Source organism: Amia ocellicauda, chromosome 3, assembly GCF_036373705.1.
Source record: "Amia ocellicauda isolate fAmiCal2 chromosome 3, fAmiCal2.hap1, whole genome shotgun sequence".
Classification (NCBI taxonomy): domain Eukaryota; kingdom Metazoa; phylum Chordata; class Actinopteri; order Amiiformes; family Amiidae; genus Amia; species Amia ocellicauda.
The window spans coordinates 3,003,023-3,019,176 of NC_089852.1; the positions used below are offsets into that span (position 1 = coordinate 3,003,023).

The 16,154-nt window shown below is 40.5% G+C and overlaps 1 protein-coding gene across 2 annotated transcripts in view; it reads right to left on the reverse strand.

Moving 5' to 3' along the window:
• Positions 1-1,915: 1,915 nt before the first annotated feature.
• cacna2d3a (calcium channel, voltage-dependent, alpha 2/delta subunit 3a) overlaps positions 1,916-16,154 on the reverse strand; it is a 170,470-nt gene continuing 156,231 nt past the window's right edge. For both annotated transcript variants that reach the window (XM_066697725.1, XM_066697726.1), the window contains 3 exons: positions 14,288-14,399; positions 3,678-4,872; positions 1,916-2,389 (listed from right to left, as the gene is read on the reverse strand). In XM_066697725.1, coding sequence (XP_066553822.1) covers positions 4,692-4,872; positions 14,288-14,399 — 293 coding nt within the window. In that variant the 3' untranslated portion in view covers positions 1,916-2,389; positions 3,678-4,691. The remainder of the gene's footprint in view (positions 2,390-3,677; positions 4,873-14,287; positions 14,400-16,154) is intronic.

A 16,154-nucleotide genomic window follows, 5' to 3' on the forward strand; every position in this document is an offset into this window, starting at 1 on the left:
ACCAGAAGATTCAAGACCTGATGGGAGTCTCTCACCCATTATCAAACACATTTCCCACAGTTTGCTGGGAAGAGAAATCGCAACCGGATCAAACTTTTCTGACCCAAAACAAGTTTGAGGCCGTTGCTCAATGATTAATGGTGACCACAAGACTGAGACAGCGTCACACACCAAAGCCCGACGCTCCACCCGATGCTAACACTTAGACTTTCTGGAAGATATGCATCTGTATGATTTGAACTTGATGATTAACTGGGAAGAATCCGCCTTCAGAGCTTTTAAATAATTCCTCTGTAGACCAGTATGTTTTTTTTTTAATTCACAAAAATTGCAAATATTTAGAGATGCTTTGTGTTGCTCTGTTGTGGTTCTCAATTACTATCTTGTACTTCCCACAAGGGCTGATGTAATTGTTTCAGTTGTGAGAAAAAATTAACATTTATATCTATATCTACAAATACATTCTGTCTGATCTCGAGAAGTGCTGTTAATTTTAAGAGGATTTTTTTGTACCATAACATTTTATTAACACGTTGGATATCCTTTGATATTTTCTATAGTTATTTCTGATCCAATATTGTCTTTTCTCAGGCACCCCAAACCCCTCTGGTCAACAAATACTAGGGTTTCCATGAACAGAAACGATGCGTGGCTGTTACACACCAAACAGAGACATTGTAACAGTATTCTCTCTGCAGTTTTACGGTGCCTACATTACTGATGGACATTTGAGCACATTTAACCGCAAGAATTATACATTTATCACGGAAGAAAAACCATAATTAAAAGTGTCCTCTTATTGTAGACAAAAAATAAATGAAACTGCCTAACCATTAATTAGACTGCAAAACATATACATACTCAACATTTTTAATCAGACACAAAACAAAAACAAAAAACATAAAAACATTACACAAATCGGAATTCATAAGGGTGTTGTCAAAGATAACAACTGAGAGCGCAGGCTTTAAACTGATAATTGCTACTTGAGGATTTTATTTTCACTGAAACAATTAAGGCATTCACAAAATCGTCCACATGGCTTCTTAATTATACGACAAACAAACTGTAATTCTGGGCACAGTTCTGCTGGCTCCACACCTGTTTCTCAGTGAGTCGGGCCATCAATCAAAATGAAAAGCAATCAGAATATAGAATATGGTTCCGTGTTTGAAAAATGCACTTTTTCCAGATGATATTCAAAAACACGAGGTGCATTGTGGGTACAAGAGCGATGCTTTCCAGTTCTCAGTGACAAGAGTTGAAGTATCCGGAATTACCTGAGCTTATAATCAAGATAAATAAAAATGGAATAGAAATATAATTATGCTTGATGTGACACTTGTTTTACTTGGTCTTCATATTTACATTTTCACTACTTTGTACAAATGATCAGCGGCTTGAGGTGGTATTTTTATTGCTCGTGATTTCATTAACCTCTCTTTAAATGTCTTTTTCTATTCCTCGGCAGTATTAGAAGTGCTAAAGCCTGTAATAGATATGACGTGGGATCGGAGAAGCTCAGAAAAGATACTCACCGAAAAAAGGGGGTTCACTCAGAGCTTTGGCAGCTTTCGCAAAATGTACGTCCGAGTTCGGCGGTTAGAAATTTACAACTATTCTTCAAACTGCTCAAAATTATCTCATTTTTTTAGGCAGGCTTGTAATATTTATCTTTGTGGGTTTGCCAGATTTTTATCTGAGTGTTAATGGTCTGCAGATGGAAGTAAGTTGTTAAAACCAACATTATCCGTCTCTCATGCATCCCTGTTTTTTTAATTTTATTTTTTAAGAAAATGCTTTGATCATCTGCTTTTTGTGTTGTATAAAACAAACAGCCAGCCTCCGCAATCGAGCAGACGTGTCGGGAGGATTAACCCAAGGAGCTGAACACAAACCATGCCCGCTTACCTCGTTATTTTAAAGATCTTTTATTTCAAAAGTACACAAACAGGATCAGATTGTTTCAGATAAGGCAAAGCACAAAATAATTACCACCCATGTCTGCAAACCTATGTCCCAGTGTCACAGTTTATGGTTACCACTTGCAAATTATAAAGATACCGTTTTCGTTTTATTTTTTATTTAAATCTTTTATTTATTCATTTTTTTGTCGTCGGAAACTCATCTTCACACACATTAGCATTACTCCAGTCACAGTTTAAATTCATGAATGTCCATGAAATGCCGATGTCTTCAACTAAAGTGAAAATTCTTTTATGCCGCATTGGAATCTCAGTCCGTGATTTTCTCTGTGTGAGTTTAGCATGCCACTAACGAGACGGCCCAGTCCTTGTCACCTCGTGAACAGCGTGACCAGCAGCGAGAGCAGGACAACGGTGAGTCGGGGGCTGAGACCCATCGCTCCTCCGCATTCCCGTGCGTTTTCCTACAGGGAAAATAGAAACAAAGGTGTCAAAAGCACTGGGGAAGCAGGGGACCTGTCCCTCGGCGCGGCGGAGACCATAATCGAGAGAAAGAACAGCGGCTCACTCGTACATCCCTGGAGAACAACAGTGGTTTGATAATTGGGCAGCGTCTTTCGTTTAGATGATGAAACAACACTTAAACAACATTGATCAAGGAGCTATATAGTCAGGGGACACCTATCTATAAGGACTGTGGAATGAGGATGTATTGATGCTGTTTTGGAGTGAGCGCTAGATGGAATACATCCCATTTCCCTAGGGAGAGAGATCCAATGTGTCGGGAGTGAGGCAGCGAAAGGGACAGTCACCACAAGCAGTGACAGGAGAAGGGAACATAACATAAGAAAGTGTCCAATTGAGAGGAGGCCATTCGCCCCATCCTGCTCATTTGGTGTCCATTAATAACTAAGTGATCAAGGATCCTATCCAGTCTGTTTTTGAATGTTCTTAAATTGTCTCTTCAGCCACATCGCTGGGGAGTTTGTTCAGATTGTGACGCCTCTCTGTGTGAAGAAGTGTCTCCTGTTTTCTGTCTTGAATGCCTTGAAGCCCAATTTCCATTTGTGTGCCCGGGTGCGTGTGTCCCTGCTGATCTGGAAAAGCTACTCTGGTTAAGTTCACTAAGTAGGTCGTTGTCAACAGACGTCCGTGCACAACTTGAAACAAAATACTGCACACGTTCAGCATGCACTAGTCATTGCAAGATCTTTAATATCAGCAAATGAATGGCCAGTAACCGTTGGGAAACATAATAGTTGTTCACTCAAGAGAGAGAAGTGCAGGATAGTTATTTAAAGGATGGGGGGGTGCTTTAGTTTTTCATGAGTAAAATAATAACCTTCACATGATTAACACGGGAACCCAGCAGTATTTCCTTTTGAATGCACCGGAGTGATAAGTACCAGGTGCTTATGCTTTTGTGGCCCCTTTTCAAGTCCGATTGAGAGGTAGAGAAAAGGAACCTATCTCCTCTGGTGTGGTGAGGCGTTGCTGTTTGTTGTGAAACTGCTGGAGACATTTCTTGGAAGGCTACCCGTCGCCCCGGGCCCTCTGAGGCAGCTAATGGCAACCACATTTACAGTCACAGACACAGGAAGATGAGATGCTCTCTCAACTGATCCTAGTGGAGCGCTATCTGACACATACTCTGTTCACTGCACAGACCGATCATACAATCACCACCAAGAAGGGACCGGACATTAAAATCGGCTGTAGTTTTTATACGCCACTGCTTCCTGAAAGACTCACCTCTGGGTGGAAGGGATGACAGGAATCTGGGCGTCTTCTGTCCTTCTGTACTTTCAAACGCTCGCACTTCAGAGATTCATTATGTTCACTGGAGTTAAGGAACACCTCTTATAATGTGATAAACGTGTTATGGACCAGTTAATCATTGAGGTACACTCTTTAATATATCTGTTCATTTACAAAGCTATGTGTCTATGAAAGATTTTAGGGGCTCATTGTTATATTTTGTTTGATTTTCTTTCCTTTGCTCGCAGGGCGCAGGCCAAACCAATACAGAAACATCCCCAGATTAATCGCGTTGTTGCCGTGTTTTTCTGCAAGCCATAACTCAAAAAAATAATTAAAATTCACCAGAATACCATCACACGGAGATGAATGCTGAGAAACGAGAGAAAATTATAATTTTTCTATGTCTCGGCTTCAGCCACACTTGAAAGTATTCAATTTTTGTTGTCTCCCATTTAAAGAGTAATAAAATAAACAAACATAACAGGCCTTGGAGCTGATCATGTTGAACCAATAAAATCTTAATCAGAACCGTCCGCTTCCGCAACACCACTTGGCAGACGGCATTATTTGGATAGCCTTATTAATACCTTATTATTCAGAATAAAAATTGTTAACAGTCGGCTACCTGATAAACACCACAAGCTGGCTGGGAGAGAAACGAGACATGGGTTGAGGCTTTTTCCGCATGTTGTCAATCGTACGATTACAATTACTGAGATTAAATACGGTTTGTTTGGAAGCACTATCTTCTAGTGACACAATACATCTTAACAATGACTTTCAAGGAAAAATATATCTTTGTATGTGTGTTTGCATGTCTTGAAGGCAGGATATTGAATTGTATACCAATACAAAGCTCACATGCTCTGATCATTTGAAACATCTGTGTTTTTGTCACCAACTATTTCATATAGTATAGCTATAACTATATTCAGTTATTAATGGACACCAAACAAGCACGATGGGTCGAATGGCCTCCTCTGGTTTATAAACTTTCTTATGTTCTTATATTCTTATATTTATAGCTTTCAAACACACCTCCACACCCCCCACACACCCACGGCAAAGGATATACATGATCTCGATGGGCTCCATCGTGATCGGGGGGGCAGCTTTGCAGTCGCACTTGTTATCCACCACCACCATGAACAGATTGCTGCTTGGGATCTGCTGAATGACGAACGATCTGCGAAAGAAAGAAACAAACAAACAGAAACCTCTGTTATAACCGGAGCCCCCTGATGTTTCTCTGAAGGACCCCCCCGACACACTGACACGTCTCTCTCAATTACATCTCTCCTATAAATGCCAGACCATTAAGCCTCCACAGATACTTTAAAAGTCAGTAAAACTCTGTGGATGCAGACTTGTGAAATGAAAGCCCCAGTCATGCAAAAAGAAACTTTTATATGCGTTCTTTACATTTTAAAATGTTTTTTTTTGCATGAGCAGCAACATATGTTTTTCAAAGGAAATACAGCGTATTATAGTTTTTATAAGCAAGCAAGCAATAAACAGTTTATGTTCTGGGTATAGTCATTATTACAGTTTTGGTGACTGCAATTCACTCCCTTCCAGATTTATTTGAAAGCACAACATTTCTCATTATAAATACGCCTAAAGTTTCCCTAAACAACGAAGGGTTACAAAAATAACATGTACAAGAGAAAACTCAAACTTCAAATGTACGGCCCACCATTGGGGTTTTGCCCTGGAAAGAAAACATAAAAATGTAACCACAGCTTTAATCGCATTTCTATTTTATATTGACGGTTTTCTGTGTTCTGGCACCTGATTGTTTGTGTCTTGGAGAGATGCTGCCAAAATTGAGTAGTTATCCCCGCAGTGGCCATTTCTCTATATTTTTCAGTCGGTTTGAGAGGGAAAATTAGATTTATGGAGTCAACAGTAGGCTTTTATCGTGTGACAGGCGATTCCCGGGAGAAACCGTAATCTTCCTTTCTTGTGACACGCTCAAAATGTAGCGGCCCTAGCGCGGTCCAACAACATAAAGCAGAACACATTTGGAGGAGATGGCTTTAGTGCTTAAATTAATAATCTCCTCTCAATATTTTGCCAGTGCAGCTGCTGTCTTCACAGCGTCTTGGCAACAGATTTAAGCACCAGTCCATCACAAGTGCTACACAGTTCAAACAAACACAAATACCGCCATGGGTCTACAGAGGAGGCCAAAAACCAAAACAAACAACCCCCAAAAACCCAACAAAGGAAAATAAACTGAAAATTAAAACAAAAGGACCCCTTGCTCTTCATGACAAGTATTTGCAGCTCTCTGTCATGTTTACCGATCAACACATATCTAGCATGTTTACATTCCTTCCGCAAAACTAATTTATTATACTATGAAGATTCATCAGGGGAAATGTCACAATTCTGTTTTGAAAATATAAGGAAATGTGAGTATCCGTGGGTTTTTCTCCCCCTCCTTCAATGTGACAGACCACTGTAGCGGCAGCAACACAATTCGAAGAAATAAACAACTGCTTTTATGAGGAACTCAAGCAGCAAATACAGATGCTATCAATCTGGTTACAGAGAATTTCAAAAAAGCCTCAAAAACCGTCAGAGTCGTTCGCGGAGCACACAGCCTGAAGAGAGAGTTACCGGGCTGCACACGAAGACGCACAGATGCACAGGATACGCACCCAGACCACCCCCCCGCCCCCTACATGGCATTGACCAAATTCGTCTCAAAATGGATGCTTCGGCTGCAGACCGATGAACACACACGCTGAAGGAAATGTCTGGGAAAAGTCAGGAAATTTAAAACATCCAAATGAAATATTTCCATCATCTCAGCAAGTCGGGAGAATTGAACTCATACGGCAGTTTATGTGTAAAATTACATTTGAGTTTGATGTTGAGTTTGATGCACGCACAATCCCTGACCCTCAAATGGTATAGATTTCTATCATGTGGACAACAAAATCTGCAACCAAATCACGGCCCATCTTCCCCTCCGGAGCCAAACTGTTGCACTTAGGCTGCACAATTCTGCATTTTGCCCAGTGTTTTCTGCACCGTGAACAGGGGCGGACGCGTCCCTCAAGAGGGGCTGACACATAAACACAAACTGGGCTCCCGCCCTTGGCAAAAATGCGCAGAACCGTCACCACACATTGTTGCCACGTCAGCTGCAAGACGAATGCTTTTGCACATTTCCTTTCGAGCGCTTTGTAATTAAAGAAAGAAAAGACTGATTCCATTAGGTTAGAAATAGCCCGTCTGAATGCCCAGAGAATCAGAGTTGTATCTGGAACTACGAAATCAAAGGCCAAAGCCGTCCACATCACTGGGGAGTTACAGGATTCCCAGGCAACATGACGTCCTTTCTGCTCGCAGTCATAATTAAGCGATGACTGAGAGGGGAAGACGGTGGTTTCTGAGCTCTCTGACAGTTAACGAGAGTCGTTTAGTAAGCACACATAAAACCAACCGCAGTATGAAATTCACAAGCGTGTTCCACTGTTGTGAGAAGTTCGTTGGGATGGATTTTCATCAGATGCCCTGAATTAAACCCCCCAAAAATCATAACAGTGTATTCACCTGGTCACAAACACCACACGTATCCATCCAATCTCGTCGTGCACAAACACTGATCTACGGTAGGACTGCCCGGATATGATTTATTACACTTGCATGCCGAGCAGCGGATGTGAAATGACACAGGGTTTAATAAATGGCACGACACAGAAAGCACATCGTGTTCTCATTAGGAAAAATTAGACCTTAAAAAAAAATAATTCATGATCACAAAGACAAGTAAGATATAGAAAGCTGGGATTCATATTTTGGCATCCAAGCAGCCATCTGTTTATTTGTCGATTTAAAATAAATGTCTTATTTATTAACCTTGCCTTTGATTTAAGAACACATATTAAGAGTGGCTGACACACTGTGGTTCATTTGATCGGTGATTAAGGACGGCGAACGCTACTTGCTAATAACGGGTAATTTCTAATATGCACTGAATACACGTTCTACAGAGACACGCTGAGACACACAGAGAGTGAGAGAAAGAGAGAGACACACAGATACACACAGAGACACAGAGAGAGAGACACAGAGTGAGACACACACAGAGAGACAGAGAGGGACACAGAGAGAGACACAGAGACACACAGAAAGACACACACAGACACAGCGGGATGTACAGAGAAACACAGAGAGAGACACAGACACACAGAGATAATCACTGGAAATGAGCCATATTCTCAAAAATTAAAAAAAAAAAATCAATGAAATGTGTTAAAAAAAACACACACACTTACACACAAAAAACAGTGGGTATAGCAGCACACAAGTTTGTGACTATCCATTTTTGGTCATTCTCATCTTCTCTGAGTACTGTAAACATGTCATGTACTGTGCTTTAAAAGATTACATGGCTGGGTACGTGGAGCACTCAAACAACACTCACACACGCTTAACCCTAGACTTAGCCTGACCTTTATGAAACCCTATACAGTAAAGTACATAAATACTGTAGGCTATAAACACGGATGGTAATGACTGTGGGTTTATCTACATTCCCTTCACAATTTCAAAACCTCCAATACAGCCTCGGAGGCATATTTGGATAAGCGGCCGAGTGGAGTGTTTTAACTTTACATTTGCAGGACCTTAAAATACCCCATTAGTGGAGCAAATACATGTAAAGGTTTAATGCAACGACAGTGCAAGGGGCACACGATATTCATTACTTCAACATTTATAGGCCAGACTAAATAGCACTTTAACCATGAATAACAACGTGCAAGGATATGGACAGCAGAGCCGAGATTCGGTACTGCCAACGATGTTTAAAGGAAATAACCAACGCATCACTTTGGGTGTTAATAAATTATAGTGCAGAATAGACAATGCTATACACTCTCTGTAAACAAGAAAAGGGTTTCTAAATCCCTGGGGAAACCCAAAAAGCTAAGAAGATCCTAGTGTTTATTTATAATTGTCTGCATTATAAGTGTCTGGTGGTCACAATGATGAGGTCACACACACACACACACATATATGTTTAAATATATACACTCTCTTTCTCACACACACACACACACACATATATATATATATATATATATATATATATATATATACCACCAGTTTTTTGTATATATATATATATATATATATAAAACAACTGGCGGTTAAATGATGGAGTCATGGAACGCTTCCTAAAATTCCACCACAAGGCAAAAATAAAGTTAAAACAAAACAATCACTAAACAGAATAGTATATACATGTTACTCCCATCTTACTCCTAGGTTGTGTAATGTCTCTCTTATATACTCTCTCTTATATGACTGTATGGTGTGTTAAAGTGGCTACAAAATAAAATTACATATAAGTATTTTGTATTTTCCATTCTCGGAAGTAGTATTTCTTCCAATTAAACTACACAAAAATACATTTTATTTAAATTAACACAATAATCCAAAACTAGTTATCACACAACTTGCTTCCAGTTTCAAACAGATAGCAAACCGTTGTGTAAAACCAGGCTTTGTGTATAATTTTCCGCTCTTGGTTCAATATCAGTGAGATTACAATCCATACACACACACACATTGAAATGGCAGATATCATAATTATATGTGTAACGTTTATTGAATACTGCAAGCACCAAGGCTTCATAATCAATCAAATATAATACTCATATAAAGCGATAATAAGTATGATTTAAAAAAAAATAAAAGGGAGACGTGTCTGGATTCTTGCTCTACTCGTGTTATTAAATTCTTACAACGGAGAATTGGCTGCGTTTTTCACAAATTATACTGTTCTAATTTAGGTTCTTTACATATTCTGTTTATACAACTAATGGGTTGTTGAAATTAGAAGTGAAAGTTAACTTAGGAGGCTTGAATATGCGGTTACGTACTTATAATCGTCAGCGGGAACAAAAGACTCATTCAGCAAGTTTGATATAAGCCTCTCTATGAAAATGCACAAAACATTTGGAGTGAAACTACAAAATAAAAGCAGATGTGTATTACAGACCTATATCCTCTCCTAATATAAACTATAACATTTCAGATCAAGGATAATAAATACTGCGTTCTATTTAGCCTACTTCACCGTATTAAAACAGTCAAAAGATTTATTTAAAAGTGGAGATGCATTCCTTTTAACTTGGGGGTCCGCTCATTGAATTGGGGTACTTTTCATATTCCATAAGACCATTTTTTCATTCATATCAATTTTCCTAATCCAAACAAGATTTACTTAATCTCAACCTCTGTATAATACATTTAATGGGAGCCGTTAGATTGTAGGGAGATTTATGTGCTAGGCTCTAAAGGTCATAAGACCACATGTGATCTATTTAAAGTTAAAGTCTAGGCAGGAATGCCATTTGCTGTAAATTTGCTATTATGTTTAAATCTGATGCAATCTTCATCCCAATAGCACCAAACGATCTGTTGCATTTTAGCTATGAAGTCCGTCTAGAGTTGAAATAACAATTTAAACATTAAAAAGCATTAATGTTTGACTTCAATTAGTTTATTTCATTACCCATCGTTTCTTTACATCTTGTTTCAATATTGTGCAATACTGGGGTCACAAATATTTACATTTATATATAGTATGATTCATAATACTGTACAAATGACAAATGACAACAGTCAAGCTTAGGAAATATGTCTTTGCGTATCTATAAGTGTGTGTGCGGTTTTGTCCCACTGCACAACGCATTCATGACACTGGATTTGTTTGAACGAAGATGACAGATCGGAATGATACTCACGTGTAGGAAGAGCGTTTTGAGTTATCTCCCAATCTTGGCCTAATCTGCCTTGGCCTTAGAATGAGTAATGCATCTAAACTCTCCTGCTCTTCTCCAGAGATGAACCCAGTAATCAACATGTCAGGTCACCTATAATTAATCCCTTTTTAAAAAATATAATATTAAAGAGTCAGTCCACATGGTCCAAATTAACCGAAGCCCAATTCTGCTGCAGTTCCATTTATGTCAGAGTCCTGTCACTGCGCTGCACAACGCTCAGATACACAAGGCAGGCCTGGGACGGTGCGGCGTCTGTGGACCGACAGCACAGAGAGCCAGGCAAAACCCAATAAAGGAGCTGGTGAAATAAAAAAGCAAGGGGAGACAGAAACCAACACACTTATGAGGCTTCCAATGTTCCTGCCTAGTTATGAATATGTTTCAAGTAAAGTGTAACTAGAGAAATGAATAAGTAACCAATCATTCATGAACCTGGTTTCCACAGTCAGACAGACTGGAGTGCAGCCGAGTGCTCCGGGGTTCAGCTGAGTTTTCCCAACTCGAGCCGAAGGGCAACTCGAGCTCCTAAACTGGGTTTTCAGTTTCCCGAGTCACTTGGTTTGCCACGGTTTCCCGGCTTTTATTGTAAACCTAAAGTAAATATCAAGTGTTTGTCAACAAAAGAACTGGAGGAAATAGACAACGGGACAAAGAACTATACAGTTAAAGACAATAAAGATGATGCCACCTTTTATACATTTTTACGCAGGTGTATATAGTAAATAGTGATTTAACAAATGTACCATGAAGGCCTTTTTACTTGTTGCTATTTTTCAATTAAACCAATAATTCACAGTATAGGTGTACCTCATACATTGAAACCAAATATTTTAACTCACGTCTTCAATGGTCAGTTAAGGAAGACGCCGATGACTTCAGAAGAGAGATAAAACACATGTTGGATGCTGAACTAATAATGTTTCAGGTCTCACACACAAAACCTGCTAAATTGAAAACAATGCGTTGCAGACATATCTTCAAAAGCTAGACATGATAATCTATAACGCACATATTCAGAAACCAAAGACAGAACGTAATGCTGGGAATAATCATTTACAATAATCCTACCTGCCATGGCGTCCATTTGAACTTGCCTACTCTGTCTTATTGAACCTACAACAGACGATTCCCCCGCCCCCCCACCCCACACACACACACACACACACACACACACACACACAAAGAACATGCTGATTCAACGCTGAGAAACACTAGATGGGCAAACTGTCTAAGATGTAATGATACCTTCCTCTTCATCTCATCCCTGTTCCTTTTCAACCAATTAAACCAAAACACTGATTAACGCAACATGTAAGAGAGCAGCCGAGGCTCAGCAATTTTCCATGAGAATAGAACGAACCTCTCATCAAATAATCACCATTTGAAACAAACCTGCTCTTAAGCGGAGGTCTGACACGTTCATCCGAGCTGCCTGATCAAAAGGGACCCGGTTCTCCGCGGGCGCTGTGGTGTAATTTGCATGATAGCCGTTTATTAGCCTCGCTGCCGGCGGTTAAGGTATCCCATTTTATTTAATGCATACGAGTGGGTGTAATCAGCGTAGGTTATGGTTAGATTGGGATAGCCCTTGTCTGTTTCTTGGAAGACCCTCTTAAGTACAGCAGCACCGCATATTTAAGATACTTGTTTTGGTCGGTTTCTCTCTCTCAACCTATACTGTGATCTTTCAGATTACACTGATATACTATTTTAATAACAGGAGATTAAGGCAGTTCGGGGTGACGTATTGTAGGTATTCCTTGGGCCTCAGACATCAGTAAGTCCACCCATGGCTTTCTTTTAGATGAAGGAGTCGAATCTGATTACGGAGATCGGCTCAATGTGTTATTTATTTCAATGTTTCTTTTTGTTATTCTTCAACCTGTAATTGTCAGCCTCCTTACTCTACCACAAAAAACAAGCAGTAACGCCTCTGTTACACAGACTTTCCATGGCCGTTTCTTCTGAAGGAGGGCAAGTGAAAGGCTTCCTGCTTCAGTGCAGGGATTAGATGTTTAGATTTAAATCATTAATCACGGTATTTAAAAAGCATTGCATTTCATTCTAGGAACGGATGCTAAAAAACCCAGCTATGCTGATCCAACACGGTGTGTCTGCAGAAGCTCGTGCTCTTTCTGAAGTTACATCTGTGTCTTATTGTTCCTCGCTGCGGAAGAGCAAATGCTTGTCCAAACACTTGAGATCAATCAATCAATCAATCTATCACCCTCACGAGATCCAGCTTGGGTTTCCTTAAAGGAGACCGGATAATAGAACGGCATCCCCGCACTAAAGGAGAGACAACTTCCTCGCACTCGAGCCGTCAGAGACCTCTCCTGCCAAACAGCTGTGTCTCTCAGCTCCTTTTGTTTGGGGACTGAATGATTGATTTAGGATAATATTGCTGCGAGGGAAACACTTGGGCTTCGGAGAGATTACGAGCTGGGAGAGATCGCAGACAAAGACACACTGTGAATGTGCTAACTATGTTAGGTGCTTTTCTTTCTTGGCCAAATGTAAAAAAAAAGAAAGAAAAAGAAATAGAAAGGAAAGCCAAAGATGTTAGTCATTTCAAAAATACATTTAAACTGCAACATAAAGCATGAAAGAAGAGAAAACAAAGGGCATGTTGCTGAACCAAGTATGAGCCCTTGACAAGAATGTGTCCAAAGTTAAATGGAAAAATGCAGATAAAAGGTTTTATCTTCAATAATAATTTGAACATTACCATGAAATGTTTAAGTAGCCCTGGCAAGTATCTTTCCAGAGTTAGTGCCCTTCCCTTGTTAATTGACTAAGATTAACATATTTCACTTTCATCTGATACTTTTGTGAAGTGTAGCGATATAAAATAGTCATAAATTGAAATCGAATCGATCTTAAACAGATGACATTGTTTATGGCGACAATTTAGGTTAAAAAAATAACCAACCAACAAAAATCTTAAGTTTTTTCACACGAGATTGTGTAAAAACACCTTCAGTATGTCTGGATGATTGCACTCTGATGTCGACCCACTTTAACTAAAACAGCTCCAGACTGAAAGCCCGGGGAGCAAACGGTCGGCCGAAATCACCCCCGACGCACACTTGAGTCCTGCCAAGTTTACAGGAACATGTGCTCTGCAAACCTTCCTCGATCAGGACAGATAAGTGGCTCTACAGTCTGTGTGTTGAAACTTCGATTGAGAAACTGCGTGGGGCGGGGGGGCTACTCTCGGAGCAGAGGGTGATCCGGCCCAGAGCCCTGCAGAGGCCACGACAGGGAACAGCCCCGCCGTCAGAGCCTCTCAGACACAGGTCCAGACACAGGGGGCTTGGCAGGGCTGCGGAGGGGGTCTGAGGCCTCACGAGCCCCAAACCATAAGCAAGGCACTGAAGTGAATAGTGTGCAGGAGGCCGGGCACTGTCAGTATCGCTGGCCACACGCTCCATCTTTCTGCGGTGTTTCTATAACACAACCTGCAAGAAGGCAAGTGCCGGGTTACCATGGGTCACCCGAGCTGAAAACTGCGTTTTTTGGAAATGCTAAACACTGGCTATCAGCGAGAACAGCCAACCTAAGCTGCGCCTCCAGATGTGGGCTGCAGGGAGGCCCGACGATGGCTGCCTCACGTGTCGAAGGGTAAACGTGAGCCTGTTGATCAGGAAAAGTTCCCGTGTGTTGTTTCCGCTGCAGTATCGACTGCTACTGCAGATTTACTACACCGACACCATGAGCTCCTCAGAGCCCCGCCGATGGGCAGACATCTACAAGCAGGCAAAATTGCGCATTAAGTAAATATTTACTCACTTCACGCATCCGTCGCAGTCAATGTTCCCCGTGGTCTCCTTTATGGTCCGCTCAGAGACGAAGGCCGGGTACTCGGTGTCGCAGGGCACGAGCATCGGCTTCCCTCTCTGTGCTGGAAGAGGAAGGCCAGGACAGTCAACAGACCCGTGGAGGGACAGACTGTCACAGTTCACAAATATTATGTTCAGCTGCTTCAATATGTTTTTTTATTATTATTAATGTGATGCAAGCAGATGTTCAAAAACCCCAGGAAAAAGATATACACGCACGCACAGACACGCACACTCACTCTCCAAGTCATCAACTGGAATTGCACTATCCACCCCAACATTGATTTAAAGAATGCATAATTACATAGATACAATGTTATACAAACATAAGTGACTTTACAGTAAATGTTTGTCTTAAATAGATCTGACACACTGAATGAAATGATCAACAGAATTTTACATACAATTTAAAACAGAACAAAAAACCTTAAAACCTTTTCATGTAATTGGACTTACTGACTGATTAGCTATGCATAAAGACAAATTTAAAGTTTTAATACTACTACTACTAATAATTATGATTGCAACTACTATTATTGTTTAAAGGTTTACACAATTTAAGATTGCTATTAGTTTCATACTGCTGCCACCTTGTGTTCATTCATCTGTAATGCAAGCATTCCAGAAACTTCAGCTTAGGTTTGGTATGTGATGATGATAATGCAGAAAATACAGTTTTTATACATTTACACAAAGTATGTTATTATATCTGGCGGGAATAAACATATTTAATGAAAGTAAATACGTTTGGAGATGGCTATACCATCACACTGTTGATGTAAACCTGCATGTTGTCCTCAGAGCGACTGAAGCTCACATTTCAGATTAAGGGATTTATGAATAAAAGTGCTGGCGATTATGGGACTCAACTTTTCATCGGTTTCCTTCAGCATCAGTAGATTTTGCTAATTTTGCATAATTTGCCTACATATGTCAGAATCAAAATCCCAGACACTCCCTTCCCACTAATTAAAATAATAACAACAATAACTTGAGCAAACAGGAGCCTTTGCTTTAGGATCTTTGGAGGAAAGTGAGTATTTTTTAAGAATGAGGCACAGCAACCCCCCATGCACTGCAGATTGAGTTATCATATTCCTGATTAAAGCGCTGGCACGCTTCCCTGCAAATCTGGTAGTCAGGAGAAAAATACTTCATTCCTGTAACCCAACCACAACACTTTCTGTGGAAGTATTTTAATGAGCGACGGAGCACATCTGAGCCTTCCAGGACAGGATTGTGTGTCACACGCGTGTGGATTAATTCCCCCCGTCTCAAATACACACAGATCTGCGAGTGAACATGCTAACCGATGTGTCCAATTGGCCACAAGGCAGCCGGGCCAGCTGTGACTGGTAGTCATCTGTATTAGCTTATACGAGCCTCACATTTGTTTCTCAATTGGGTTATTGTCGCAGGATTGTGTTTCCATTGTTGTATAATAGGGAACACCGGATCTCTGGTCAGCGCCGTGTGAAACTGAACCCCGATGCCACAACCGATGGCTCAGCTGTTTTCTCACTGAACACGATGATGGGTCCCCTGGGTCTGTCAATCACGGTCGAGGGCACACACTGTATTTTGTGTGAGCGTGTGAGTTTTTTTCCTCTGGTGAAATCCCAGCCTCGTCTGTCCTTTTCTTTTATTCTGATGAACAGCAGTGTTCATGCACATGGTGAGTCTGTGGAGTCGTAGGCGTTGCGCTGCCCATTAACACAGATTGATGTATTGCTTTGAACATGTTGATTAAAGCGTTACTGTGGTGCTTACTTACATATAAATATATATACGATTATTGCACAGGACAGAGAACTCTA